General features: G+C 57.8%; 2 protein-coding genes across 2 annotated transcripts; one reads left to right on the top strand and one right to left on the bottom strand.

The window, feature by feature from the left end:
• Window positions 1-182: 182 nt before the first annotated feature.
• Window positions 183-8,135, top strand: GPR37L1 (G protein-coupled receptor 37 like 1). The gene is made up of 2 exons (XM_058039634.1): window positions 183-1,166; window positions 4,735-8,135. The coding sequence occupies exons 1-2, from the start codon at window positions 252-254 to the stop codon at window positions 5,545-5,547; spliced, it is 1,728 nt and encodes a 575-aa protein (XP_057895617.1). The 5' UTR covers window positions 183-251; the 3' UTR covers window positions 5,548-8,135.
• Window positions 8,136-9,456: 1,321 nt separating this feature from the next.
• On the bottom strand, window positions 9,457-25,040 carry ARL8A (ADP ribosylation factor like GTPase 8A). The gene is made up of 7 exons (XM_058039637.1): window positions 24,827-25,040; window positions 16,713-16,793; window positions 15,750-15,823; window positions 13,171-13,264; window positions 10,614-10,681; window positions 9,637-9,707; window positions 9,457-9,545 (listed from the first exon to the last, which is right to left on the bottom strand). Exons 1-7 carry the CDS (start codon window positions 24,947-24,949, stop codon window positions 9,496-9,498), a joined length of 561 nt encoding a protein of 186 aa, XP_057895620.1. The 5' UTR covers window positions 24,950-25,040; the 3' UTR covers window positions 9,457-9,495.
• Window positions 25,041-27,453: the final 2,413 nt, after the last annotated feature.

Here is a 27,453-nt window from a genome sequence, read left to right as displayed (position 1 = left end):
GGGATGTGGAGAAGCTGGGGAGGGGTTTGAGGACGTTTGGGGATGCTGAGGCAGATGCTGGGGGTGTCGGGGCTGTGGACCTGCCCAGTCTGGCCGCTGTCCCGTGTCCCGGGCGGTGGGTGACCAGCAGAGGGCTCGGCTCCCCTCCAGCCGCCGCTTTTTGCTGCCCAGCGCTGCCCGGGCTCGCAGAGCCGCGGCCGGAGCCGGAGCGAGCGGCGGTGCCGGAGCCGCGGGGACTCGGAGCGGGCACGATGGCATCGCCAGCACCGCCACCGCCACCGCTGCTGCTGCTGCTGCTGCTGCTGCTGGCCCCGGGGGCCGCGGGGATGCGGGGCAGGGCTGGCCCGGGGCAGGCTGAGCACACAGCCCCGGTACCGGAGGGGGTGCGGGGCAGCACAGGGCACGGGCAGGCTGAGCACAGCGCCCCGGTACCGGAGGGGGTGCGGGGCAGCACAGGGCACGGGCAGGCTGAGCACAGCGCCCCGGTACCGGAGGGGATGCGGGGCAGCACAGGGCACGGGCAGGCTGAGCACAGCGCCCCGGTACCGGAGGGGATGCGGGGCAGCACAGGGCACGGGCAGGCTGAGCACACAGCCCCGGTACCGGAGGGGATGCGGGGCAGCACAGGGCACGGGCAGGCTGAGCACACAGCCCCGGTCCCCGCGGGCGGGCAGCGGCAGCGGCGGGGCACGGAGGACTCGCGGGCCGTGCAGCAGTACGGGCCGGGGGTGCGGGTGGAATTCCCGCGGCCCCTCAGCTCCGGCGGCCTCCAGCCCACCCGGGCCCTGCTCCCCTCTAGCACCGACGCCGGGGTCCCCACGGAGCGGGACGGGCCCGAGCCCCGGGCCAACCTGAGCACCGTGTCCGACCGGCGGCTGCAGATGCACAACCCGCTGTACCCGGTCACCGAGGGCTCCTACAGCGCCTACGCCGTCGTGTTCCTGTCCCTCGTCGTGTTCACCGTGGGCATCGTGGCCAACCTGGCCGTGATGTGCATCGTGTGGCACAACTACTACATGAAGAGTGCCTGGAACTCCATCCTGGCCAGCCTGGCTTTCTGGGACTTCCTCATCCTCTTCTTCTGCCTGCCCGTGGTCATCTTCAACGAGATCACCAAGAAGAGGCTGCTGGGGGACGTGTCCTGTCGCATCGTGCCCTTCATGGAGGTAAGGGCTGCTCAGGGCCCCAGGGATGCAGGACTCAGCTCCTTTCTGTCCCCTTGCTCTGGGGCAGGCTGTGGGGCTGCTGGCCTGGCACAAGGACAGCCAGAGATCCCTAATGGGGCACAAGGAGCTGAGGGACAGTCCCCAGAGTGCCCTTCCCTCTGGCTCTGCAGCCAGCGCTGATGCTGCCAGGGCTGGGAAAAGCCCACCAGACCCCATCCAGCCAGCACAGGGATTTCTGTCAGCAGGGTCCCCCCGTCTGTCTGTTCCTGTCCCACCCAAAGCTGGGGGCTCAGCCCTGCAGTGTGCTGGACACTGTGGGCTGCTGAGGATGGCCCAGGGGGCTGCAGGTGGAATGGGACAGCCCAGGAGTGAGGTCTGGAAGCCTGAGATCTGTGCTTGTCCTCACACCTCAGGGAGAGCCAGGCACCCACTGAGGAGGGCAGAGGAACTGTGGGGACAGGGGATGGCAGAATGAGCAAAACTGCCCCAGAGGGCAGGCAGGATTTGGGCTGATGCAGGAACCCACCCCTCAGTGTGCTCATCTCCCATCCTCCAGGGAACCTTGGGTCCAGCTGTGCCCTGGTGAGACAGACAGAGCAAGCCTGCCTGTTCTCTGTGGTCAATGCCCCGTTTATCAAAGGGTGCAAACAGCTGGAAGAGCTCAGGGACAGGGTCAGGTCACTGAAGAACCCCTCGGGCTTGGTCAGACCAGGGTTCAGAACTTCCCCTCCCCTGGGCATCCACCCCAGTGCTCTGGGTTCCTGTGTGCCCCATGCCCTGCCCCAGAACAGTCCCCTGTGACAGTCCCCTGTGACAGTCACCTGTGACAATCCCCTGTGACAGTCACCTGTGAGTCCCCTGTGACAGACCCCTGTCCATGCCCAGGGTCTGCACTGTGCAGGGTTCCCTGGGCACAGCCCTAAAGCTCCAGCAGCTCCTCTGGGTGCAGGGGGATGGCCTGGGGTGTCCCACTGAGCACAGCCCCAAACCTGCACAGCCCCAAAGCTGGGGGAGCCCTGCAGCCCCCTTGTACCCCTGCCCTACAGGCATTGCTCCTTTCTGAGGTGTCCCACCCCATCCTCTCACTAACTGGAGAGTTTGCCCCATCCCTGTCCTCCACCTCAGGCTTCCAGCTGCACCTGGGTGCACTCAGAGGGACAGGAGTTTGCCCAAGGCCCCAAACAGACCCTGTTTTGAGGAGGATCTGAGGAAGAGCTGCTGCTCATGGGCTCCCTGTCCCCTGAGAGAACCCTGGGGGTGGCACCAGCAGGTTCAGGGATCCAGGGTGTCCTGGGACAGCTTGGTCCCAGAGGAGTCAGGAAGGGACAGGAATGCTGGTGGGATGCTGGTGCTGCAGAAGGATGAGGGTGTCACAGGTCCTGGTGTGGGGGGTCCTGCCCTGCCCTCCTGCCCCCCAGAGCATGGGCAGAAAGGGCTCCAGGGCTTCAGCTGGGGCAGCTGCAGGAGCCACAGCCAGGCCAGAGCCAAATCCCAGCAGTCAGCTGGGAGAGGGATCTTCTCTGGAGGCCAGGGCTCCTGTCTGTCTGTCTGTCTGTCTGCTGGGGCTGTGGCTCAGGCACTGCAGGGATGCTGTGGGAAGCAGATGCATCCTCAGTGCTGTGGCACAGGGCCAGGCTTTGGGAGCAAAGCTGGTCACAGGGGCTCCTGGGGACAGGCTGTGTGCAGGGATGTGCTGCACTGACTGATGCCACCATCAGTGCCATCCCTGCAAACAGGGCACTGGAGATGGGTGCTCCACAGCGCCAGGAGAGATGGAAGAGCCCTTGGAAGGGTGTAGGCAGCAGCACAGCAACACCAAGGGCTGCAGGTGCCAGCCAGGGTGCAGGTGCAGTGTGCTGGGTGCTGGCTCTGGGCTTTGGGCAGAGCTGGGACATGCTAGGAGATGGTGCTGGGTGCAGGATGCTGGTGCTGGGCTGGTGTCCTGATTCTGTGTCTGGGGAGATGCTGCTGTGCATAACTGAATGTGCTGCTGAGTGCTGGCATCACTGTGGCCATCAGCTGCTGCAGTGCCCAACCCAGGGCCAAGGAAAAGCCTGGGGGGTCAGGGGGGGCAGTGTTCCAGGCTGTTCCAGGCTGTTCCCAGGGCACCACGTGGAGCCCTGGGAGGTTTCCTGAGCGCTGGGAAGGTCTTTCAGCACGGGTCTGATGTTTGATGGCTTCGTGAGGCCAGGAACGGCCCCAGCACTGGGACACCAGCATGTGACTCTGCCATCATGCTGGCCAAGGGCTCTGGGACTTGGCTCCCACTCTGGGGCTGGGAGTGCTGGTCGGTGCTGGCCACAGCGAATCCTCTCCCTGCCCTGGCCTCCTCCTCTGGCAGAGGGGATGTTTTTCTTGCTATTCTCAATGCAGCGGAAATTGCCCCAAGCTGATTTGGGACAAGGGCGCCTTCAACTCGCTTGGCCTGTCCAGGCAGGCCTTGGGAACCTGGGAACCCTGGGAACCCTGGTGGGTGTGATGGACCCTGCTTCTCCTCTGCAAGAGCCGTCCAGGACACAGCAAAAGCCTGAAGGACAACCCTGCTGTTCCCACCTTGGCTGGATGGACAGACAGACAGACATCCAGCTAAACTTCTCCCTTCTGCAGAAAAGGGAGCTGGGCAGGGACTACAGGGGCAGGGGACATTTTTCTCCTTTCAGGAGTCACAGAAAAGTGACTCTAAACCTTGGGACGCAGCCACAGGTGTGACCTCCCTACAGCCTTTGGAGGAGGGGTGGTGGTCTTAGGTAGCCAGGTGTCACAGACATGTTTCATGAAAAATCCTTTCCTTAGGGTTTTTCCTCCTAAGAAGCTGAGAGGCCTCAGGAACAAAATGTAAACAATGATTATCTGCTGATGTAGAATGCAACAGGTGCATCTGTGATTGGTCCATTTTGGTTGTTTCTAATTAATGGCAAATCACAGCCCAGCTGGCTTGGACTGTCTTGGTCAGTCACAAGCCTTTGTTATTCATTCCTTTTCTGTTTTTAGCTAGCCTTCTGATGACATCCTTGCTTCTATTCTTTTAGTATAGTTTTAATATATCTATAATTTAATATAATAGATATAAATATATTATGATTTTTATATAATATATAATATATAATTTAATATAATATATATTATATTATATATATTATATAATATATATTAATACATAATATATATTATTATATAATATATATTATAGTATATGATATATTATATGCATTATATATTTTATTATATAATATATAATATATAGCATATTAATATAATAGTAATAGAATATATAATATATTGAAATTAATATATATTATAATAATTAGTACATAGTATTATGTTAAAATTATATTCAATAATAATTGTATATATTATACATTATATTGATGAATAATGTATTATATAAGTTATATAAATAATATGCATTATAATCAATAATAATTTTTATATATTATGTAACATATATATCATAACTCAAGCCTTCTGAAACATGGAGTCAACATTCTGGTCTCTGCCAGGGGTTTGCCCGCAGCCTGGCAGAGCCAAGCCCCCTGTGATGTCCCTGTTGTGCCTCCTCCCTGACCAGGTCTCGTCGCTGGGGGTCACCACGTTCAGCCTGTGTGCCCTGGGCATCGACCGGTTCCACGCAGCCACCAGCCCCCAGGCCAGCACGCGGCCCATCGAGCAGTGCCAGTCCATCATCGCCAAGCTGGCCGTCATCTGGGTGGGCTCCATGACGCTCTCGGTGCCCGAGATCCTGCTCTGGCAGCTGGCACGGGACACGTCGCCCGTGTCCGGCGTGATGAGCGAGTTCTGCACCATGAAACCTTCGTCCAACCTGCCTGAGTCCATCTACTCGCTGGTGCTCACCTACCAGAACGCCCGCATGTGGTGGTACTTTGGCTGCTACTTCTGCCTGCCCGTGCTCTTCACCGTCAGCTGCCAGCTGGTGACGCGGCGCGTGCGCGGCCCCGACAAGAAGGGCGAGAGCCGGGGCTCCAAGCAGGGCCAGGCCGAGGGCCACCTCAACTGCACCATCATCGCCCTGACCGTCATCTACGGGCTCTGCACCACCCCCGAGAACGTCTGCAACATCGTGGTGGCCTACATGTCCCCCGACGTGTCCAAGCAGACTTTGGATCTGCTCAACCTCATCAACCAGTTCTTCCTGTTCTTCAAGTGCTCCGTGACGCCCGTGCTGCTCCTGTGTCTCTGCCGTCCCCTGGGCCAGGCCTTCATGGACTGCTGCTGCTGCTGCTGCGAGGGCTGCGGCCCCGACGGCTCCTCCAGCGAGAGCAGCGCCGACAGCAAGCTCAAAACAGAGATGTCCTCCTCCATCTTCTTCGACAAGCCCCGGGAGACCCCCCCGCCCCTCCTGGCCCTGGGCACGCCATGCTAAGTGCCACCAGGGAGCCGTAGCGATCGTTTCACCACCTCCTCCCAAGACCAAACCTTGTTCTGCCATTAGTACTCGTGTCTGGACGTGGAACAAGAGAGAGACGGCTCAGGGGGCTGCGCCGTGGGCTTCAAAGCCAGCATGGGGCAGGTGGGATTGAAATGCCAGTCCCCATGGCTACCCTGGTGACCCTCTTGCCTCTGCCCAGAGGTCAGTGAGGACAGCAGCACCCTCCTGTCCCGGCTGCCTGGCCGGGCTCCCCGGGGCTCTGCTCTGGAGATGGCGTCGTGCCGGAAAGGTCTCACCTGAAACTACAGAGGCTGACCATGATGGCTCCCAGAGGACACAGCAAACACAAACTGCCCTCCTCCTGTCCCCTCCCCTCCTGCCAGCCCCTCCACAAGAGGAAAAGGTCCAACTGGTCGTATCCCACGGATCCAAGCCGTGCCCTGTATGAGCTCAATAAACCAGTAACCTAGAGCACGTCGTGCTTGCAGCCGCTGGCACTGCTGGGCTGAGCCCTGGGAGCCCCTGGAATGGTTCTTCCCTAAACCTGGGGGCACTGGGGTGGGCATGGGCAGCTGGGGGGCAGGAGGGCAGGGAGCAGCCAGGGGAGATGGGGAAAGGCGCCCAGCCCCTTTGCTGCCTCCCTCTGGGGTGATGCTGAGAGTGAGGGTGCCCTCTGAAGTGTTGGGTTTGGGGTGGTTTGTAGGACCTGAACTGGTCTCAGTAAAGTCCAGCCAGCCCAGCACAGGGCTGAGGTAGCCCCCAGCCTGGTTCCCCATGTGCACTATGCACAACCAAGGTGCTGCTACTGCAGTGCTGTGGGAAGATGTGGGACCACCACCCCCAGCACCCCTTGGGGTGACAGCATCTCCCCAAACTGCCCCACAGGGCTCCTGGCCCTCCTCCACGTGCCCATTGCAGGGCGGTTTCAGGGCACCAGGGTTTCCAAGCCCACATGTTCCCAGCAGGGCCGGGGGGTCAGGAGCAGGCGGGACGGATCTGCCCGAGGGCAGCCTGGCCATGCAGCCCCGTCCACCGGAGCTGTTAGAGCTCCTTGTCCCGGGGCTGGCAGCCACCCAGCCCCGGAGTGCCAGCGAGAAGGAGCCGGTTGCCAGGGGCAGTGAAAGGCAGGGGCTCAGAGCGGGCTTTGTGCGCAACACCCACCGGCCCCGCGCGCGCTTCGCTTTCGCAGAGCTGTTTCCAGGGAAACAAAAGGCCCAGTTTTCTTTTGAGAACACAAAACTGGGTTTTTCCTTTCATCCTCCTCGCTGCGAGCCCGTGCTGGGCCCCACGGTTTGGGAGAGGAGGGGTCTGGTCTCGGCCCAGGGATGCAGGGGGCTCATACCCAGGCCGTACCTTTGGAGTGCCCATGGGGTCAGCGGGGTCCCGGGAGGGTCTGGGGGCTCTGGGCTGCTGGGGGAGGGCACCTCTCATGTGCCTGCTCCACATGGCTCCTCCTGAGCCTGGGCCAAGCGTGAACAAAGCCAGGCTTGTGCTGCAGGCGTGGGGAGGGGCAGGGGGTGCAGGCAGCACTGGCACCGTGCCTGTGGCAGCACCCCCGGGCCAGCCCCGCTCCCACCCTGGGGCAGCTGACAGGGCAGGGCAGGGCCACCCCCAGGACCCCAGCAGCGATGGTCACCCCCTCCTGGGGACATGGAGGCGCCTCCTAAGGACACAGCAGCCCTGCAGCAGTGGGAACAGCCCCCAGAGGGAGCAGGAGCACTGCAGGACCCCAGACCCAGCAGGGCTCTGCAGCAGTTCTGAGACACAGAAGGTCCAGAGGAAGCTCCATGGATGCAGTGCCCAAGCTGGTCTTGGTACCCAGGCCAAAAAAACAAGGATCTGACACCATCAGAGGTGCCTGCTCAATGGCCACACAGTGCCCAGTGCCACCCAGGGGACAGGGACCTCCCTCCCAGGCAGGGCCCCCAAGGATGGGTGGCAGAGATGGGGAGGAAGTAACGTGGCAGCAACCACAGCCGCAACGCAAAATTGTTAATTTATTATTAGGAGGCAAAAAAATTGTACAGTTACAAGAATCATTTCCCAACAGAGGTCAAATCTGAGTCAAAATATCTCTTACAAAAAAAAAAAAAAAAAAGGGAGGGTGGGGGGGAGACAACACTTTACAAGTCGTTAAATTAAAAAAAAAAAAAAAAAAAAAACCAAAAAGAAACCTCTCTTTGTGCAATTCTGCAAAAACAAGAACAGAAGGTAAATTCCCAGCCTGACACCCTGGAGCCCAGTGGGAAGGGGCTGGGGGGGCTGCAGGGCTCCCACCCTGTGCCCCAGCCCTGCACTGGCACCAGCACTGCCTCCCCTGCTCACCCAGCTCCAGTGCCAGCCCAGCGCCCCAGACTGGCCCCAAACAACCTGGCCAGGCCCCAGCCCATGGCACAGACATGGCACAGCCTTTGTCACCCCCTGTGCACACACAGACCTGACCACTGTCCCCACAAGCCCTGCTGGCCCTGCCCCACAGCTCCTGTGCCCCCCAGCCAGGGCAGCAGAGCAGGGGGGGCATGGGGAGGGGGCATGGGGAATGGGGAGAGGGGAGTGGGGAGAGGGGAATGGGGAATGGGGAATAGGGAGAGGGGAGAGGGGAATGGGGAGCAGGGAATGGGGAATAGGGAGAGGGGAGTGGGGAATGGGGAATGGGGAGCAGGGAATGGGGAATGGGGAGGGAGGAATGGGGAGAGGGGAGAGGGGAATGGGGAGAGGGGAATGGGGAGGGAGGAATGGGGATTGGGGAATGGGGAGTGGGGAGAGGGGAATGGGGAGAGTGGAGCAGGGAATGGAGAGCAGGGGATGAGGAGAAAGGCATGGGGAGCAAGGAATGGGGAGAGGGGCACGGGGAGCAGGAATTTGGTGCAAGCATGGGGAGCAGGAAAGGGGAAGTGGGGCATAGGGAGCAGGGAATGGGGAGCAGGCACAGAGCACACCCCTGGTTCAGTGAGCAGCACTGAGGGTGCACAGATATTTCTGAACATCTCTCCAGGTGCCTCCACGTGTCCCTCCCTCCCTCCCTGGCATCCCAAGGGATGTCCCTGGCCAGGGCAGAGCCAGCAGCCCCAGCTGGGCACAGGTGATGCCCCTTGGCACGTGGGGAGCCAGCTCAGCTCCCCTGGGAGGTTACAGGTGGGAGGCAGGTGCCAGCCCCAGCACCCCCAGGGCTGCTGGCACTGCTGGGCCCCCAGCACTGGCACCAGTGCCCCAGATCATCCCCCAGCAGCCAGGCTGGGCACTGGGCAGGATTTGGCCAGGCACAAGAGCAGGGGAAGGGGGACCTGGACCCCAAGGAGGGGTTGGGGAAGTGGAGGCAGCAGGGGGAGGCTGCTGGCAGTGGCTTGTGACCAATCCCTGTCCCCCAGAGGGGGGAGGAGCCTGCAGGTGGCATTGACACATCTCCCCAAACCCAAGGCAGGCAGGGCAAGGTGGGCACCCCCAACATCCCCGGGTGGTCCTTGCCTGGAGGCAGCAGCAGGACACCCAGAGAAGGGCAAGGGGAGCCCCAGGGACCAGCCTGCAGCTGGCACAGCCCCATCCCCAAGGGCTGCCTTCTGCTACCACCCTCCTCCTCCTCCTCCTCCCAACGCTGACCCCTGGCTGGCCTTGGGGAGCCCCAGCTTTCCTACTGCTCACAGGGCCCAATTTAATAACAGCACTATCCCTTAAATTAAAAAATTAAAATATATATACATATATATATACTGTATACACAGACAACAACAGAACAGTGCCAAAATGGAGGAAGGGAGGGCAGGAGAAGACAGGGGACAGGAGGGCAGTCAGACATCTTCTTTACAATAAAAACAAGGACTCTGCCCCAATGTCAGCAGAGCCTGGGGTCCCCTAAAAATACCCATCTAGAGAGAGAGCTGGAGGGACAGAGCAGGAGGGAGGGGATGGGCTGGGACAACGGCAGCTCCCATCCAGCCAGGGCCCTCAGCTCCGCCTGGACTTCGAGTGCTGGATAAGCCACTGTAGGGTGATGTCTGCAGAGGCAAGGGGACACTCAGAGCCTCTGTCTCTGCCTGTCCCCTCCCCCTGTACCCAGCTAACACCCCCCCTGCCCCCAGCACTCACCAATGTTGTCCTTTTCTTTGCAGGAGATGGAATAGCAACAGATCTCTCGGTCCTGGATGGCAGAGAGGTTCCTGGGGGAGGGAGCAGGTCTGGCTGCACACTCTGGGCTGGGTGGGGTGGCTGTGGCAGACACCCTGGGCAGCCCCTGAAGGGTCTCTCTGTGCTCTGAGACAGGGCACAGGGCAGGGCAGCAGCTCCCCAGGAGCTGTGTGAGGGTCAGGCACCAGGGCTCCATGCCTGGGGGTGCTCAGGGGGGGCTGTGTGACAGGGCAGGAGGGACCCGACCCCACAGAGACCCCAACCAACAAATTCCACATGTCCCCCCAGCCCTGCAGATGGGCAGGGAGGTTTTGGGAGGGCTGGCTGCATGGCAGCTGCACAGAAGCAGCAATGGCAGCTGCACAGGAGCAGCAATGGCAGCTGCACAGAAGCAGCAATGGCAGCCCAGGTCCAGAGGCGCTCTGGGAGGTGGCTGAAGGGCAGGAAGTGCTGTGAGTCACTGCAGCATCCCAGATTTTCCCTGTGGAGGAGCCCAGTCCCACTGTCAGGGCAGTATCTGGGGCACACCAGCTCCAGCAGGCAGTGCCACGCTGTGCCAGGCCCCCACGCCACCGTGTGGCACCAGCCCTGGCACTGCTGCCTCCAGCTCCTCTGTGTCTCCACAAGGTGTCACCTCAGACATCATCCTCAGCCACTCGTGTCTGCCAGCCACCCCAGGCCCTCAGTGCCACCCCAGGCTCACAGTGCCACCCCACTGCCACCCCAGGCCCTCAGTGCCACCTCAGGCTCACAGTGCCACCCCAGGCTCACAGTGCCACCTCAGATGGGCAACTGTTCCGGGGGGGACACGGCAGAATGGGGAGGGGTCACACTGTGTCACACCCCTGTGCCCCAGGGGGACACTGTGTCACCCATCTGTGCCCCAGGGGGACACTGGCACACTGTGTCACACCCCCAGGTGACACTGGCACACTTACATCTTCTCAATGAGCTCCTTCTCATCCAAGGCACCGGGCAGGTCCCTCTTGTTGCCTAGGACCAGGACCTGCAAGGCAGGACAGGGGACACCTGAAGAACCTGGCACCAGACCAGGCAGGGACCTGCTTGTGCCACCACACAGCCCTGGCTGCTCCACTGGGATGTCCCAGGCAGACAAACCCCTTCAGCAGCTCTCAGGAGGCAGAGCACTTCAATTAACTGCCTTAATTAGCCCTGCACAGCATCTCCTGGGCACTCCCTGCTCCCAGTGCTCATGGCCCCACAGTGTCACAGATAACTTTTATGAAAAATCCTTTCCTTAGGATTTTTCTTCCTGAGAAGCTGAGAAGCCTTAAAAACAAAATGTAAACAATGGTTATCTGCTGCTGTGGAATGCAACAGGTGCATCTGTGATTGGTCTCATGTGGTTGTTTCTAATTAATGGCCAATCACAGTCAGCTGGCTTGGACCGTGTGTCAGAGCCACAAGCCTTTGTTATCATTCTTTGCTATTCTATTCTTAGCCAGCCTTCTGATGAAATCCTTTCTTCTATTCTTTTAGTATAGTTTTAATAAACTATATACCATAAAATAATAAATCAAGCCTTCTGAAACATGGAGTCAGATCCTCATCTCTTCCCTCATCTTGGGACCCCTGTGAACACAGTCACACCACAGCTCATCCTCTCTGGAGGGCACCAGCATCTCCTGGGCACTCCCTGCTCCCAGTGCTCATGGCCCCACAGCTCATCCTCTCTGCAGCATCTGCTGTGGCACCAGGACACCCTCCCAGGAGCCTCTCCTGTCTCTGAGCAGAAAATGAAATGTCTGACACTGACTCCATCCAGCAGGAGCCAGCCCTGGGTGCTGGGCAGACCCCACAGTGCAGGCAGACAGCCCAAAGCAGAGCCAGCTGTTTGTGCCATCACTGGTGTGTGCCATCACTGACAGGGGGAGTGCCAGCCTGCACTGGGCTCTGCAGCAGCTCAGGGTGAGCATCTCTCCCAGCCCGGTTTCATCAGGACCCTCTCTCAGAGCAGAGCCTCCAGAGGCCTGGGACTGCAGCCTGGTGTGCCAGGAGCTGAATTTAGCTGGCAGGGGCATTTGGGATCCATGGCAAGTCTTCAGTTAGCTCCTTCCAAAGGATGCTGATTTGGGATAGCTGGTGCACAGCCACCCCTCAGGTGTGGAGACCCTGGAGGGCATTCCCTGGTCTAGGGAGACACAAGAAGCTTCCCTCAAAAAGCTGTTAGACCCCACTGGCTCCTTCCCCTGTTCCTATGTCTGCTCCTATGTTCCTGAGCCACACTTTCCCTATTCCCTGACTGGCCCTCACCTTTTGTTCCAGATTGCAATGCAAGATGTTTTCAATTACCATCTGTATGGCAGATTATCTTTTGTCAAGTGGGCAGTTTGCCTTATCTCTCTCTGAGTGATCACAATCACTCCTCCCTCTGAGGGGACATCTGCTGATAACAGCTATTGAATGTCACTGCATGGCTGATAAGAACTACAGCATCCCATTGGGAGGTGTGAGCCCAGAGGGAGGAGCCAAGCATTCCTACCCGGATAGAATCTGGAGATTCTGGAACACCAGCACAGCTTCTGCACTGGATTGCCCAGAGGAACAGCAGCTGCCTCTTCTTCCTCTGGATCTTCAGAGGCAGAGACTGCACCTTTCTCCAGGATCCCTGCTCCAGCAGAACCAGCCCTGACACTGCAGGAGGGCTGAGCCACAATTCCAATGGGACTGCTGCCAGCACCCTGACCCACAGGGTGTCAGGCTGTGTTCTGACTCTGGCAGTGTTGGTTTGATTTACTGCATTGTTTATTTTATCTTTTTATTTTCTTCCCTATTAAAGAACTGTTATTTCCTACTCCCATATTTTTGCCTGAGAGCCCTTAATTGAAAATTTATAGCAATTCAGAGGGGTAGGGAGGGTTTACATTCTCCATTTCAGGGGAGGCTCCTGCCTTCCTTAGCAGATTCCTATCTTTCCAAACCAAGACACCTTTGTACTGCCCAAGACCAGGGTCAGTGCCCAGGCCCCTGGAGAAAGCAGAACTCTCCAGGTGTGTGTGCTGGGACCTGAACACCTCACTGTGCAGCTGAATTAAACATCTGTGGATATTATTCAAAGGCTCTTTTTGCTTCTTTACTCTGGACTTTACTAGCAGCAATTCAGGCTGCAACACACAGGTACAGCACACCTGTGACATGTCCCACCTCCGGCACATGCCACAACCCCATGTCCCACCTCCTGCACCTGTCACAGTCCAACTGCCCCTCTCACAGGAGACAGCCCCTTCCTGACACAGCACAAATCAGTGTAAATCCATGTGAGAGGGGATTTCACCCAGGGGGCCTGATCTGTGCTCTCTGCCCCAAAGTTCCCTCCGTGTTGCTGGACCCAGTTCTGCCCTAGGAAGTGTCACTGTCCCAGCTGGTCCCTCAGAGTGCAGCAGGGAGGTGATGGCTCCAAGGAAGGGGAGCCCTCCCTGGATGTGCTCTGCAGGCCCTGGCAGTGCCAGCCTGGGCAGCAGGACTGAGGCTCACCGGGATGCCCTGCAGCTGGGGCTTGTCCAGCAGGTTGTGCAGCTCATTCTTAGAGGCCTCAATCTTCTCCTGGTCAGCAGCATCCACCATGTACCTGCAAGGGAAAGGACAGCCCTGAGCACAGGTGCCCAGATCTCCATGCTGTGTCTGTGCCACCCCAAACCTCCTCCCATGGCAGCTCACTGGGAACAGGGCCAGCACATGGATGGGGTTGATAACAGGATCCTTCCACCTCTTCACCTCTTCCCAAGGATGGCTGTGGAGCTGAGAGCCCCTCATGTCTCCCAGGGGAGTGGGGGAACACCTCATCCTTGTCTCTGCAGGTGACAGGGTGGGTGAGGGAAGGCCAGGCAGGAGCTGCAGGACACACTTAGTGTCCAACATGCACATGGAGCTGCCCTGTAAACACCCAGGACAAGCAGAGCAGGCAGCAGAAGCTGAGGATGCAGAGGTGATGATGATCCAAGAAGGGGAAGGACCTCCTCATCCATCAATGGGGTAATCTTGGGAGGGGCCATGGAGCATGTGGATGTGAAGCTGGTGGCCACCAATGCTTCTCTGAGCAGAACAGGAGATTTGGGAGAGGATTTTGTTCTTAAAGGCCAACTTTTATTCTGCACATGATGTCAGTGAAGCCAAAACTTGGGTGAGGAATTGATCAAAGCAGCCTTGAATTCAAAGATCAAGAAGCTGGGAAAGAAGGGGTGAGAAACACCAGCTCATCAGGCTTTGGGGAGTTATTTAAAAATAGGAATACATTCCACAACAATGTCCTTTGCTAGGAAATTCTAGAGGCAGAGATAAATCCTAGCTAGTTTGTAAAAATCCTAAGACAGCTCAGTTCACTTTTGCTCAGCCTCCAAATTAATTAATAGAAAACTTTTAAAATAACTTTTAAAAATTATTTAAAAACAGGAAAATAGGAAAAGCCCTAACTACTAAAGTGCTTAACACAGGAAAATGGGAATGTGTGCCAAGAGGGAAAAACACTCCCAGGGACAGCCCCAGCCCTTGGCATGTTGGGCACAGGGGGGAGCTGAGAGCAAAGGGAAAGGCACCTGACACAGCTTGATGTGATGATGAGGGCAGACTGGAGTGTGGCGTGGATGCTGACAGGTCCTTTTGTTTCCTGACAACCACAAAATGATGACATTATGGAAGGAGGCAGCAGAAGGGGTGAAAGGACAGAGATTTTGTCATTTCCAGCAAAGCTCATTGTAATAAAAAGTGTAATAAAAACACTCTGCAGGTGCAAGGCCATGTCCCAACGTGCAGAACAAGCAGTACCACACTCCTCCTCACCTGCTAAGGTTTAGAATTGGGAAGGGCAGCACAGAAAGCAGCCCTCCAAATCTCAGGGGATGGTCACTTGGGAAAGATCCCATAAATCTTATTTTCTGTCTGGGTTTAAGTAACCCCAGTATGGTGTCCCAAGATCAGTATTTGTCCTTTGGAACAGGCAAGCTGCTTCCCATGAGTGCCTTGCTATGCTCTCCCTGGACTCCCTGGCATTGCTTTTCCTGCACTGTTTGCAAGCAGGGGACAGCCAGGGACACTCAGGTTTGCTGAGTCAGGAGCAGGTGAGACTCCTGCTCTCAGCACAAGATTAATCTGGCAGCACACAAACATCCTGAGCTGGAAAGCAGCCTCTCCTGGGGGAAGGGCTGAGCCCCTGTGGTGAGCAGCCAGCACAGAGCATGCGGGGGAGCCTGGAAGGGGGAGCTGGGGAACAGAGCTGGACTGAGGGATGCTGCAAGGGAAGAGGAGGGTCTGGCACAGCTGCAGGGACCTGTGTAGAGCCCATGTACACATCAGTCCCCAGGGGAACTATCTGGAAATAAGGAGGCTCAAGGGGGACTTTCTTGTCTTTCCAATTCCCTGACAGGAGGATGGAGCCAGGTGGGGGTCAGGCTCTCCTCCCAGGAAACAAGCAACAGAACCACAAGAAATGGCCTGAAGTTGGACAAGGGGAGGTTTGGGTTGGATATTAGGGAAAAATTCTCCCCTAGAAGGGTGGCCAGGCCCTGGAACAGGCTGTTCAAGGCAGTGGTAGAGTCACCATCCCTGGAGGTATTCAAAAAACATCTGGGGATAAATATGGTGGTGTTGGGTTAATGGCTGGACTTAATGATCTCAGAGGCCTTTTCCAACCTTCATGATCATTCAGTAATTCAGTGATTCCAGCTCCTGACACGGATTCCAGCTCGGGCAGCAAAGGCACCGGAGCAGCCCAGGGGGGTGATGGCCCAGCCCCTGGCAAGGCTCAGCAGCAGCAGCAGGGGGTGACAGCAGGGGGTGACAGCAGGGCTCAGGGACACTCACACAGTGACAGGGGGTGACAGCAGGGCTCTGGGACACTCACACCATGGCACGGGGGCACGGGGTGACAGGAGGGCTCTGGGACACTCAGAGGATGGCAGGGGGATGTAGCAGGGCTCAGGACACTCACACCATGGCAGGGGGACACAGCAGGGCTCAGGATACTCACACAATGGCAGGGGGTGACAGCAGGGGGACACAGCAGGGCTCAGGACACTCACTCCATGGCAGGGGGACACAGCAGGGCTCAGGATACTCACACAATGGCACTCACTCCACGGCAGTATCGCTCCCACATGCTGCGGAACCGCGGCTGTCCCCCGATGTCCCAGAGCTGTGACAGGGACATGGCACTGTTAACTGGCACTGTTACCCTGGCACCGTGCCCAGCACCCCACACTCCTGCCCCACACCCTTCCTCCCCACCTGGGGCATTCTGGCTCTGCACCAAACCTCAGAGGAGGCCCCTGACCTGATAAAGAAGGGAGAACCCTCAGGCAGGGGAGCTGGAGGATGCTGAACCCCCCTGTGTGTGCCTGTGCTGGCACAGAGGGACCCCTGGCCCACCTCCCCCCCATGCCCATCACACCTCCTGCCATTTCCCATTTAAGAACATTCAGCACACTCAAAAGTGTTCCTGCAGCAGCCAGAGGTCCCCCAGCCAGCTTTTCAAGCCTGTCCAACAGCTATTTCCCAGTATAACCCCAGCCCTGGAAAAATCTAGAACAGGTAGAACCCTCCTCTTCCTCTGCTCCCAAGGCAGAGACCACTACTGCAGGCCATGACTTGTTTTTCCCAGCACTGCCACCCTTAGCAAGGTGACCACATCCACAAGTTGCTACCAGCAAGCCAGAGATCCAAGGAAACCTCCACTGGCTCTCACTGCACAAGTCTGGATCCCCTACAGCCCTTCCACCACCTCCTCTGGTGGGTACCTGCAGGACCCTAACAGGGCAAATCTTTCACTTCCAGGTGGTGGAATCACTGGAAATGTTAACAAAACACCTGGATGTGGCACTTGGACACACAGTTTAGTGGTGGGCATGGCACTCCTGCTTGGACTTGATCTTAAAGGGACTTTCCACCCTTAATGCTGCCATGCTTCTATTCCGTGAGCTGCAGCTGGGATCCCTGGAATTCTTCCACCTTCAGAAGAAGAATCACCAATCTTCACCTTCACCCTTCATCCCAAGAGCCCTCACCAGCAGTAACTACAATCTTACCTTTATGGTGACATTTCCTTTGGTGATCTTCCTCATGTTGAAGCCCACTGTTGGGATCATGTCCTCATTGAACTGTCCTGACTGCAAGAACAAGGGGGGACAGTGTTAGGAGGTGGAGGATGGGGCCAGGGCAGCAAGGCTGACAGCCTGGGATAGGTCCATGCCAGGAGCACAGAGCCCAGGAGACAAGGTTCCACCATGACCATGGGAATGCTGCTCTTTTCCAGTGGGAGAAAGCCTGGTGGGCAGAGGGAAGCCATTGTGTCATTGTGCCAGGCTTGCTGAGCATTTTGCATGTAAATCACCCTTTGTACACTTTTCTTATTAGCAGTGTTGCTCTCAGTGTATTCTTATCTCGTTGCTGTTTTTAGTAAATTGTTCTTGTCTCAACCCATCACCTTTGCCTTTTGTGCTTCCAGCTGGAGAGGAAGGGGAAGCAAGAGGCAGCCAACAGCTAACAGGAGTGGGAGCACCAAACTGGGGAATACCAAACTGGGGAATACCATTCCTAAACCATGGGACACAATGGCTGCTGCAACGGGCACAGGTGCCCTGGGTGCCCCAGTGCAGCCCCAACCCTCAGCCAGCTGCCACCCCCATCCCTGGACCCACTGCTGTCCCCATGGGCTGCGGGTTTACCCATCCCAGCTCTCTCAAACCCTCTGTGGAGGAGGCTGAGACCTTGCTCCTCTGCAGGGACCTCTGGTCAGGCAGCCCTGGGCTTTCAGGCTGGGCCCCCCACCCAGGGAGGCACCTCCTGCCCCACCTCCTCTCCAGCTGCAGGACCTGGGGGCACCAGCACGGTTCATGTTTCTGCTTTGGATGGTTCATGGCCCAGCTCAAACCAGACTGACTTCTGCTTTCAAGGGAGAGCTGTCTGCACTGCTCCCCCAGTTGTGCACCCTGCCTGTGCTGGGTCACTTGGGGATCACAAAGGGCCCCCTAGAGCTGCTCCAGGGCTGCTCCAATGTCTGCTGAGTTTATGCAGCAGATGATGAGATCCCTGTGGGGCTGCAGCAGCCCAGCCTGCTGTGGAACAGGTCAAGCTTGTTGGAGCAGTGAGCAGGAGCCATCCCTCTGCTGGTGCTGGCTCACCAGCCCCGTGCCCAGCACACACCAAGGGGTCCTGTGAGAAACAACCCTCACTTTTAAAATGTTAATGATTTATTAAACCTTAACAAATACAACAAAAATACGAAATAAGGTAAAATTACAGCACTGGGAGCCCCCATGACTATCAACCATGTGCTCATCTTCAAAATGGATGCTCCCCCTTTTATATCTCTAGACCCCCTTAAAGTCCTGTCAGTTAACCCCTTCCTTGCTGTCACTTTCTCACACCTTGGGTGGAGCTCAGGTGTTGCCATAGTAACAAGCCAACCCTCCCAATGCCTGAGTACCAAGGCCATCCCATGATAACAATGAGGAGGGGGACACCTCACAGTAACACAACTCTGCATCTACAAAACTTCTCTTAACACACACAGAATGTTCACCCTCCATTGAGAGCCACCATCTCATCACTCATCTCTGAGAGTCTGGCAAAGCCCACCCCAGTGTGCTGCTCAAATCCCAAGGGTGCAGGATGGGCCCAGGTGGAGCAGCACAGAGGGACATCACAGGCAGGGATGTGGCAGCTCTGGGGCAGGAGAGAGGAGCTGGCACAGCCCTTCACCTCAAACTAGGATTATGGCCTGTAAATGCATCCTGGGGGATGCTGGGGAATGCAGAGGAGCCAGTAGGGCAGGATGTTTAACAGCCAGGATAGTGCAGCCTTGGGGATTTCAGCCATCAGTGCCAGAAACCTGCAGGAACCACCAACCATGGCCAAACTCATCGTAGCAGGTCTTTGCTGCCTTAAAATCCTCAGTTTCTTGAGGGCTTTTCTCTTAGTTAACACAAACCTCAAACAGGAAGTCAGTTTATGCTATTTTGGCATAAACAGATTTTTGTGCCTGGCTGAGCCTGTGGCTCCTCCAGATGCACCACATCAGCAAGTCCCCAGGGATTTCCTGAGCTGTTCCAAAGGCTCTGCAATGTCCCCTGCTTCCCTTTTTCACATCCCTTTTGCATCCAGCAGCACAAGCCAGCAGCCAAGGGGTGCTCAGGCCATGCTGCACCCACACAGAGCTGTGGGGAAGGGCATGGGGAGAGGAGGGGAGGCAGGCAGGGATCCACAGGGCACATCTGCTATGGGCTGAGGTTTAACACACAGCTGAGCTCTGTGAAATTAAAGAATTTTCAGGCTTTGATCATTGGGCACAGAGAGCAGTTGCTGAAGAGCTCTTGGAAGCTGCAGGCACTTCCCTCAGGGATTGCAGACACATCATGGCATCTGCTGGCTGTGCAAAAGCCACACCAGAGAAAGTTCCCATGTGACAGAAGTTTCTTCCAGGAAGGGGTGAGCTGCAGGAGCCAGGAATCACCTCTTCTTTCTTCCACAAGTGGGACAGAGCATGTCTGTGTGAGTGAGCACAGCCCTGCTCCTGCCCCAAACCCCCCTCCCACTGCAGCTCCTGCCTCCAGGCTGTCCATGGAGCCACAACAGAACTGCCTGAGCTGTCCAGAACAGGCTGAGCAGGGAATGCAAGGCACGATGCCCCAGGATGGCTCCCACGTGCTGTCCCATCACCCACAGAGGCATCTTGCTCCTCCTCCATCAGCTCATCCTGCATCAGCTGCTCTCTGAAAGCAGCTCCCAGTGCTGGAAACACAAGAGTTTCCTCTTCCCTCTCCAACCACCCTGGTGCTGGTGCCTTCAACACATTTTCAGCTCCCTGCAGGGTCCAGCCATCCACAGCTCCACTGCCAGGAGAGCAGGGAGCACCCAGATGGAGACAAGCAAAGGCTTCACTGGACACATTCTTCCCCCAAATTCTGGTTATGTAATGGACATAGCATCCATGCTCACCCTGAAGATGATGCCAAGCCACACCAAGTGCTAAACAACAGAATTCAGAGAATTCAAGAATGACTGAGTTGGAAGAGACCTTCAAGTTCGAGTCCAACCCAATTCCACTGGGAAGCACAAAAATTGTTGCAGGCAAGATGGATTTTGTGGCCACAAATGCAGGTCGGGTCTTTACAGACTCCAGTTCATTGCTTGTTTTGCCAGGGTCACCCACTGCTCTGCCCAAACCACTCTGCCTTGGTGCCCTGCCTGGAAGGTAAGAGACCTTTCTGTCCTGCCCCAAGACTTTCTAGTTGGGTCACTGGGAGAGGTGGCCAGAATTCAGCTTCTGCCAGGGCAAAGTGAAGGGTTATTGTAAGTGTTGCCCCCAGGTCATGCTGAGCCCATCCTGACACATGCACATGGACACCACACCCCCTGATGGACACTTCAGCCATCACCCCTGACAGACAGGGCCTGGGACATGCAGGCTCACTGGCACATGCAGAGAAGCCACCTCAGCCTCCCTGCTCCGGTGAGCAGCACACAGGGCTGAGGTGGCCAGGCCCTGCTCCTCACCATGGTGTCACCCTGTCCCAGCACAGGATGGCACTGGAGTGATGTGACCTGCTCTAGATCCATCACTGCAGGCTGCTCTGCAGCCCTGCTCCCCAGAGGGACAAGATGGCAGAGCTGGAACCCAGCCCTGCTCTCTGCAGTTGTGTCTCCATCACCAGAGCATGGCCCTCCCTGGGACAGAGGCAGGAGCCCAAAGCACCTTGGGTGGGGTGTCCCATCACTGCCCAAAACTGCCCAGCCTGCCACTCCTGCCAGGTGGCACTCGAGGCCCTTCCAAACCGTGTCCAAGCTCTAACAAGGAGGGAAAATTATATATAAGATATAAAAAAGAAATGTTTTATGATTGAGGTGGGGCCCTGGCACAGGTTAGCCAGAGAAAGTGTGGCTGCCCCATCCCTGGGAATGTTCAAGGTCAGGCTGGATGGGGCTGGGAGCAAACCAGTCCAGAGGAAGGTGCCTGTATGTGCCTGCCAATGGTGAGGGTGTTGGACAAGCTGATCTTTAAAGATCCCTCCAAACCCAAACCACTCTGGGATGCTATCTCAGGAAAGCCACACTGTGCATTTTCATTGGCTCATGTTGACAGAGCTTGCAGCAGAAGACAAGACCATGCCTCAGCCAGATTCTCCTCCTCTTCCAGGAATATGGAGAACCCCCCATAAAACCTGACACCTTCTGCATTATGAAGGCAAGGAGCACAGACACACCTGTGGAAGGCCCAGGTGAGCATCTGAGGCAGAATCTGAGAACCACAGCCACCTCCCACCCAGTGGGGCATACCCAGAGCTCTTGGGAGAGCTGGGTGACAGGACAGACTGGTGCAAATACATCAGGACAACATCTCCCTGCTACCTCCTCAGCACCTCTCTGCTCTACCCCAGCAAACCCTGGGCACCTTGCACACCTGGAGCTGCACCTTCCCTCCCAGGCTCATCCAGCTGGCTGCCCAAGGGGTCAGTGTCTCTCTGAGGAGGGGTGGGAGGAGGTGCTGAGCTCTGCAGTGTTCTGAGCCACTCCCAGGCCATGCCTTCCCTGAGATCCCTGCTGGAGAGCTGGCACCTGCCCCACCATCCACCATCCACATCCTACCTGGAGCCAAACATGAGGCTGCTGTGGTTTCACAGGATGGGTCAGGCTGGAAGGACCACAGTGATCCAACCCCCCTGCTCACCCAGGATCCCCCCACAGCTCTGGAATGTCCCCAGGGAGGGGGCTCCACACATCTCTGGGAGCCTGTTCATGGCTCCATCACTGCCCAGGGATGAAGTTCTGCTTCATGTCCAGGTGGAACTTCCTGGGCATCAGTTTCTGTCCCTTCCTCCTGTGCCAGTGCTGGGCCCCAGGGAGCAGAGCCTGGCACATCCTCTGAGCCCTCCCTGCAGACACTGACAGACGCTGCTGAAGGCCCCTCTCAGCCATTTCTTTGTGGCTGTTTGGCTCAACAGCCTCAGCTCCCTCAGCCTGTCCCTATAAGAGACATGCTCCAGTCCTGTCAGCATCTTCACAGCCTCCACTGAACTGGCTCCAAGAGCTCCATGGTCCCTCTTGCAGCACTGGTCTCAATCACTTTCCAGGCAGGGCTGGAGCACAGGATGGTGCCCCAGAGCTCCCACCACATCCAACACCCTGGCACTTGTGCCCTCACTCTCTTGGAAGGCTCCAGCACAGGTAGAAATCACATGATAAAAAGCAGCAGTGCCCTCTTGTTCCAACCACGGCCTGCACTGACAGGTTTTGGGCCCCAGCACCCACTGAGGAGCTCTCAACACCCTTGAGCCATCCATGGCACCTCCAGACTGGAAAAAAGGCAGCTAAGAGCCCACTGGCTTCAGGGTTAATCAACACCAGGTGTGTATCTGCAGCAGGAAAGACTTCAAACCTCAGCTATCAACAGCTAGGAAAAGAAAAAATAAGTCCTGGAAAATCAAAGTTCCCACCCCAGGCAGGTGACCCAGGAGGAGTCACCCTGACCACAGCTGCCTTCAGCAAAGCCCTTGCCTGGCACAGGCACAGCCTGGCTGCTGGAGGGAGCGCCCACCTGCCAGGGAACCAGAGTCCACTCCTCAGTCAGCTGCAGCTACAAATCCGGCAAGCAAAGGATGGTGCCAACCCCCAGAGCAGCTCTGGTCCCAGAAAGGACCTTCTGCCCTTCTTGTGACATCTCTCCAACACCCCAAAACACTTCTCCAGTTCAGGTTTTATCCCCTCACAAAACCCAAATCACAGCTATTTCCCCTTCCAACAACCCCACTGCAACACCCTAAAGCCAGGCACCTCCAGACTTTCTCAGACAGTTCCTGTTGAGCTGGCATTTCCTGTGCCATGCTCCTGTTTCACTGTGCCCAACCAATCCCTCTTTCCAGGATATCTTCTCAAAAGTTGGTGCCCCTTTTTGTGTCCATCTGCCACAAAACTTGAACTTTCCAAATAACTTAAGAGGCCAAATTCAGCACCATGAGCCTGACTGCCATGTGAGGGTCTCAAAAACCCCAAAACAGACCTGCCAGAGCAGCAGGCCACGGTGCCAACTTCAGCCACCTCAAGAGCTGCTGTAATTCCTCAAAATCCCTTTTCCCTACACCAGCAATCCTGGCTAAGCAGAGAGAGTCCCAGTGCATGGGTCCTGCCAGTGGGGTCTTGCCCACAGTTAAATCTGGGTTAGTGCCCACATTTAAAGTGCCAGGTACAAAATATTTACTCACAGAAGCAAATCTCACAAAGCTCACACTGAGCCCTGTCTGCTCCAGATGTGGCTGGGAGAGGAGGAGACATGTGGGAAACACCAACCCTTGGGGTTTCCAGCCCTGTGCAGGCAGAACAGTGCAGCAGCTCTGGGATAAAGCTCCATCACCCTTCACAGCTTAACTGGGTGATTAAAACCAACAATAAATTACTCTGCCATTTTTAAGGTAGCCTGGGTGCTGTTAACAGGCAGCAGCACCCAGCAGACCAAGAGCAGGAGCAGCTCACACATGGCACCACCACGTCCCACCCTGCCATGGGATTGCAAAAATTGACTATTAAACATGCAAATGGCAGGGAGAGGTTCTCCAAAAATAGGATTGGTGTTCAGGGTCACTGCCCCAGATGCAAAATGCTCCCTGACCCCAGATGCTAGTGTTGGCCTATGGGAGGAACCAGCAGGAGACTGGAGCACTGAGAAGTGACTTCCAGCAAGAGAGCAGGAGTGCCACCATCTCCAGGATGAAAAGCATTTTGGGGTGCCCTCTCTCTGCCCCTAGACACTTCAGGAAGGACATTTATGTCACTCAGCACCTCCCAAAGAGCAATGCAACAGAGCGACCATATGAGCTGAAAATCCCCTCTGAGAGCCCAGCAGCTTCCAGCACCCTGAGCAAGCACCAAGAACTTGCCCTGCTTTGGAGCCATGGCACAGACTTCAGAGCAACCAGGGGGCAGTGGGGGAACCAGGGCGGATCTGCATCCACCTCCCTCCATGAACAGCCCAAACCCACCCTTCAGGATCCTCCCGCCCTGCACCATCACTACTGAGAGGCCCAGAACAACCCGAAAAGCCGGCGGGGAGCCTGCCGAGCATCCCCACGGGTGAAGCCACGCCCTGGGCTCGGGATCCAGGACAGCAGCTCCCGAAGCTGTGCTGGATGCGGGAGCCCGCGGATGAGGCAGCGCGGCCGGGGAGAGGCCGGGGCTGAGGGGCCCGAGGCGGGGTCGCTGCCCTGCCCTGCCCCGCTCGGGTGCAGCCGGCACCCACAGCACGGTGCTGGGTGAAGCACCTCGTGCTTCCCGAGGAAGGAAGGCAAACACCTCCACATCGGCCCCAAGGGAAGGATCCCCGGCAGCATCGAGCGCGGCAGGGCCGTCCTGAGGCGGCGGCAGCAACCATGACAAAGCGCCCGCTGCTGCTACGGGACCGAGAGCGGAGCTCCCGCAGTGCCCGGGCGGCACTGCCCGGCCCACAGGGCACCGACACCGGCACCGACCGCTGAGCACGGCCGGGGCTCCGGGACACAGGGCAGGGCCGAACCGGACCCGAGCACCCCCTCGGCTCCGGGGCTGCGGATGGCCTGGGCTGCCCCGGGCCCGCACCCTGCATCCCACACTGTACCCCACTGCTGCACCCTGCATCCTATACTGTGCCCCGTCCTGCACCCCACAGTATACCCCACTGCTGTACCCCACACTGCAGCCCACCCTGTGCCCCACACTGTACCCCACTGCTGCATCCCGCACCCACAGCCTGCATCCCCTCCCTAAAAGCATTTTCAGACTGGAGTGCGATAGGGCGGAGACGTTCAGAGAATACCTAGGGGTGCAATGGGGACATGCAATGGGGGTACAATGGGGATGCAGTGGGGATACAACGGAGGTACAATGGGGCGCAGTGGGGGTGCAATTGAGATGTAATGGGGGTACAATGGGGTGCAACTGGGATGCAATTAGGATGCAATGAGGATGCAATGGGGGACGGAAGGCGCGGGGATGCAACGGGGACATGCGATGGGGGTACAATGAGGGTATAACGGGGGTACAATGGGGATGCGATGGGGGTGCAATTGGGATGCAATGGGGTTCAGCTGGGATGCAATGGGGGTCCAAGGGTGAAGCCCTGGCTGGGCACGTGACCCCTCGGGGATGGGGCGATGCGGGGCGTCCCCGGGCTCACCGCGATAACGTTGACGAAGGTGGTCTTGCCCGAGTACTGCAGCCCCACCAGGGTTAGCTCCATCTCCTCCTTCCAGAACAGCGCCCGGAACCAGTCCAGCAGCTTGTTGAAAAGCGCCAGCATGGTGCCGGCCGGGCCGGGCCGCGCTGAGCGGGGCCGAGTTGAGCCGAGCGGAGCCGAGCCGGGCCGGGCCGAGCAAAGCGGAGCTGGGCCGGGCCGGGCCGAGCCGAACGGGGCCGAGCCGAGCCGAGCGCGGCCGGGCCGGGCAGGGCCGAGCGAGGCCGAGCGGAGCCGAGCGAGGCCGAGTCGGGGCGGGGCCAGTCGGGGTGGAGCCGAGCGGCGCCGATCGGGGCCGAGCGGAGCCGATGGAGGCCGAGCCGCCGCCGGTATTGTCCGCGCGCCGCGGGCCCTGCTGCCGCACCGGGTGGGGCCCGCGCGCCGCCTCCCCCGCCCCGCTGCCGCGCCCCCTGCCGGCCCGGAGGAGCCGCTGCACCGAGCGGCCGGGCCCCGGGACAGCACGGACAGACCGGACAGACCGGAATATCCCACAGCCCTGCCCTGGTCACTGCCGGCATCCCCGACCCTCGGTAACCCAGATCCTGAGGAGGGGAGTGCACCCTCAGCCTGAGGGGAGGGGTGCACCCTCGTACCGCTGCCCCCCACAGCCCTGCACATCCCCCCGAGCCCACCCCTGTGCCCCGACACACCTGGACCCCAGCTCCCCTGCAGCCACAGCCTTCCTGCAGCCCCAGTATCCCCCAGCCTGCACTCCTGTGCCCCCAGCACCTCTTCACCTGGTGCCCGCTGTGCCCAGCACCCTCACCTCCATCACCCTGTGCCTCCCGTGGTAGTCACCTGCACCCAGAACCTCCACCTCCATCACCCTGTGCCGGTCACCTACACCCGGCAGGTGCATTCCCTGCACCCCTGGCAGTGCCCTGGCACAGCTGGCACCAGCCTCTCCAGCCATGCCACGGGGCACACCCCAATCCTGCACCTGTACCTGCACCCCAGCCCCCCACACACCTGGGAGTGCAACTGGGACCACTGGCACACACAGCAGGGAAGAGCCAGCCCGTGGGGCTGCCCCTCTGCCCTCCTGCCCCATTGTCCCCCCGGTGTCACTGCCAAGTGACATAGGAGCTGCCCCTTGCCCAGGGCTGGTGGCATCCAAAGGAGGTGTGCCAAGGAGACACCAAGGGTGGCAAGGCCCCAGCAGGGCCCCTGGCTCCTGAGGCTCAGGGAACACCAGTGGGTGAGGGGGGACCTGAAGCCCCAGCCCTGAGGGAGGTGCACCTGCTGTGGGTGGTGGGAGCTCCATGGGCACAGGGAGTACCTCATCCACCTGCTGTTTTCTTCAGTGATGGGCCAGTCACTGCTTTGGTGCCTCTGGAGGTTGTGCTTGGCCTCAGGCCTCAGTTTCCCCAGGTGATGTCTATGTGATGGTTCAGGTGCAGGCTGCAGGGGTGCAGGGATGGTTTGGGTGCAGACTGCAGGGATGCTGAGGGTGCTGGGGGTGCAGGTGTTTGAGGGGTGCAGGCAGTGCTGGGTGGGGGAGATGCAGGGTGGCAGAGGTCCTGGGGTACTGGAGGGTGCAGGGTGTGATCAGTGCAGGAGAACTGAGGGTGCAGGTCTGGGGTGTGTAGCAGAGCTGGGGCCAGCAGCCAGGGTGGCACTGGGGCACAGGGGGTGCCAGGAGCCCCAAGCAATGCCACAGAAGCTGGCAATTCCCACCTGCAGAACGAGACACAACCCAAAGGCACAGCTCCCTCAGAGGATGTTCCTGTGAGAGCCGTACCCAGCCTGCTGCCTTAGCAGCCTCAGAACCCTCTTGCTTTGGCCCTGCTCACTCTGCTGGGCTGGGGGTGCAGAGCTGCCCCAGGGCTGTGCCTTGGCTCTGCTGTGCTCTCCCACACAGGGGCTCCCTGGCTGTGCCACTCCAACAGGGCTCATTCCATCCTCGTGGGCTTTGAGCCAGGCCTGAAGCAAGGACTGACACACCAGGCTGTTTGCAGTTTCCTCACAGCAGATCCTTTATTGCAGCAGCTGCTGGTGCTCTGTGAGGGACAAAGTGCTGAATCCACTGCTGGAGCTGCCTGAGACAAATGGGTGTGCACAGGAAATGGGGAAACTGGGTTAGAGCTCAATTCACCTCACAGTCCTGACAATTAATGGTGGGGAAGTTTCCCTCATGTGCTATAAGTCATGGGGAAGCTGACTTTATTTTTGGAGACAGAAAGTGTTTTGCTCTCCAAGCTGCTGCAGCCTGCTCAGGATCCCTGTGCTCCTAAAGGGAGACCTAGGAAGCAGAAATATCATTGTTTTCTGTAATCACCCCTTCAGAAGTCCTCATACCAGTGAAAAATTCATCATCCCCCAAATCTTGCATGGAATTTCTGCTTGAAGGGGTTTTTTTTCATAGAATCAGAGGATTGTTCAGATGGGAAAAGTCTGCTAATATCATTGAGTCCAGCTGTTAACCCAACATTGCCACGGTCACCGCTGAACCATGTCCATGGTGACTCCACCACTGCCCTGGGCAGCCTGTGCCAGGGCCTGGGCACCCTTTTGGTGAAGAAATCTTTCCTGAAATGTCTGCTTTCCAGGTGATGGCTTGGTCACTGATT

The sequence above is a fragment of the Melospiza georgiana genome, chromosome 23 (assembly GCF_028018845.1).
Source record: "Melospiza georgiana isolate bMelGeo1 chromosome 23, bMelGeo1.pri, whole genome shotgun sequence".
Classification (NCBI taxonomy): Eukaryota; Metazoa; Chordata; class Aves; order Passeriformes; family Passerellidae; genus Melospiza; species Melospiza georgiana.
This window is presented reverse-complemented; position numbering and strand designations above follow the sequence as displayed.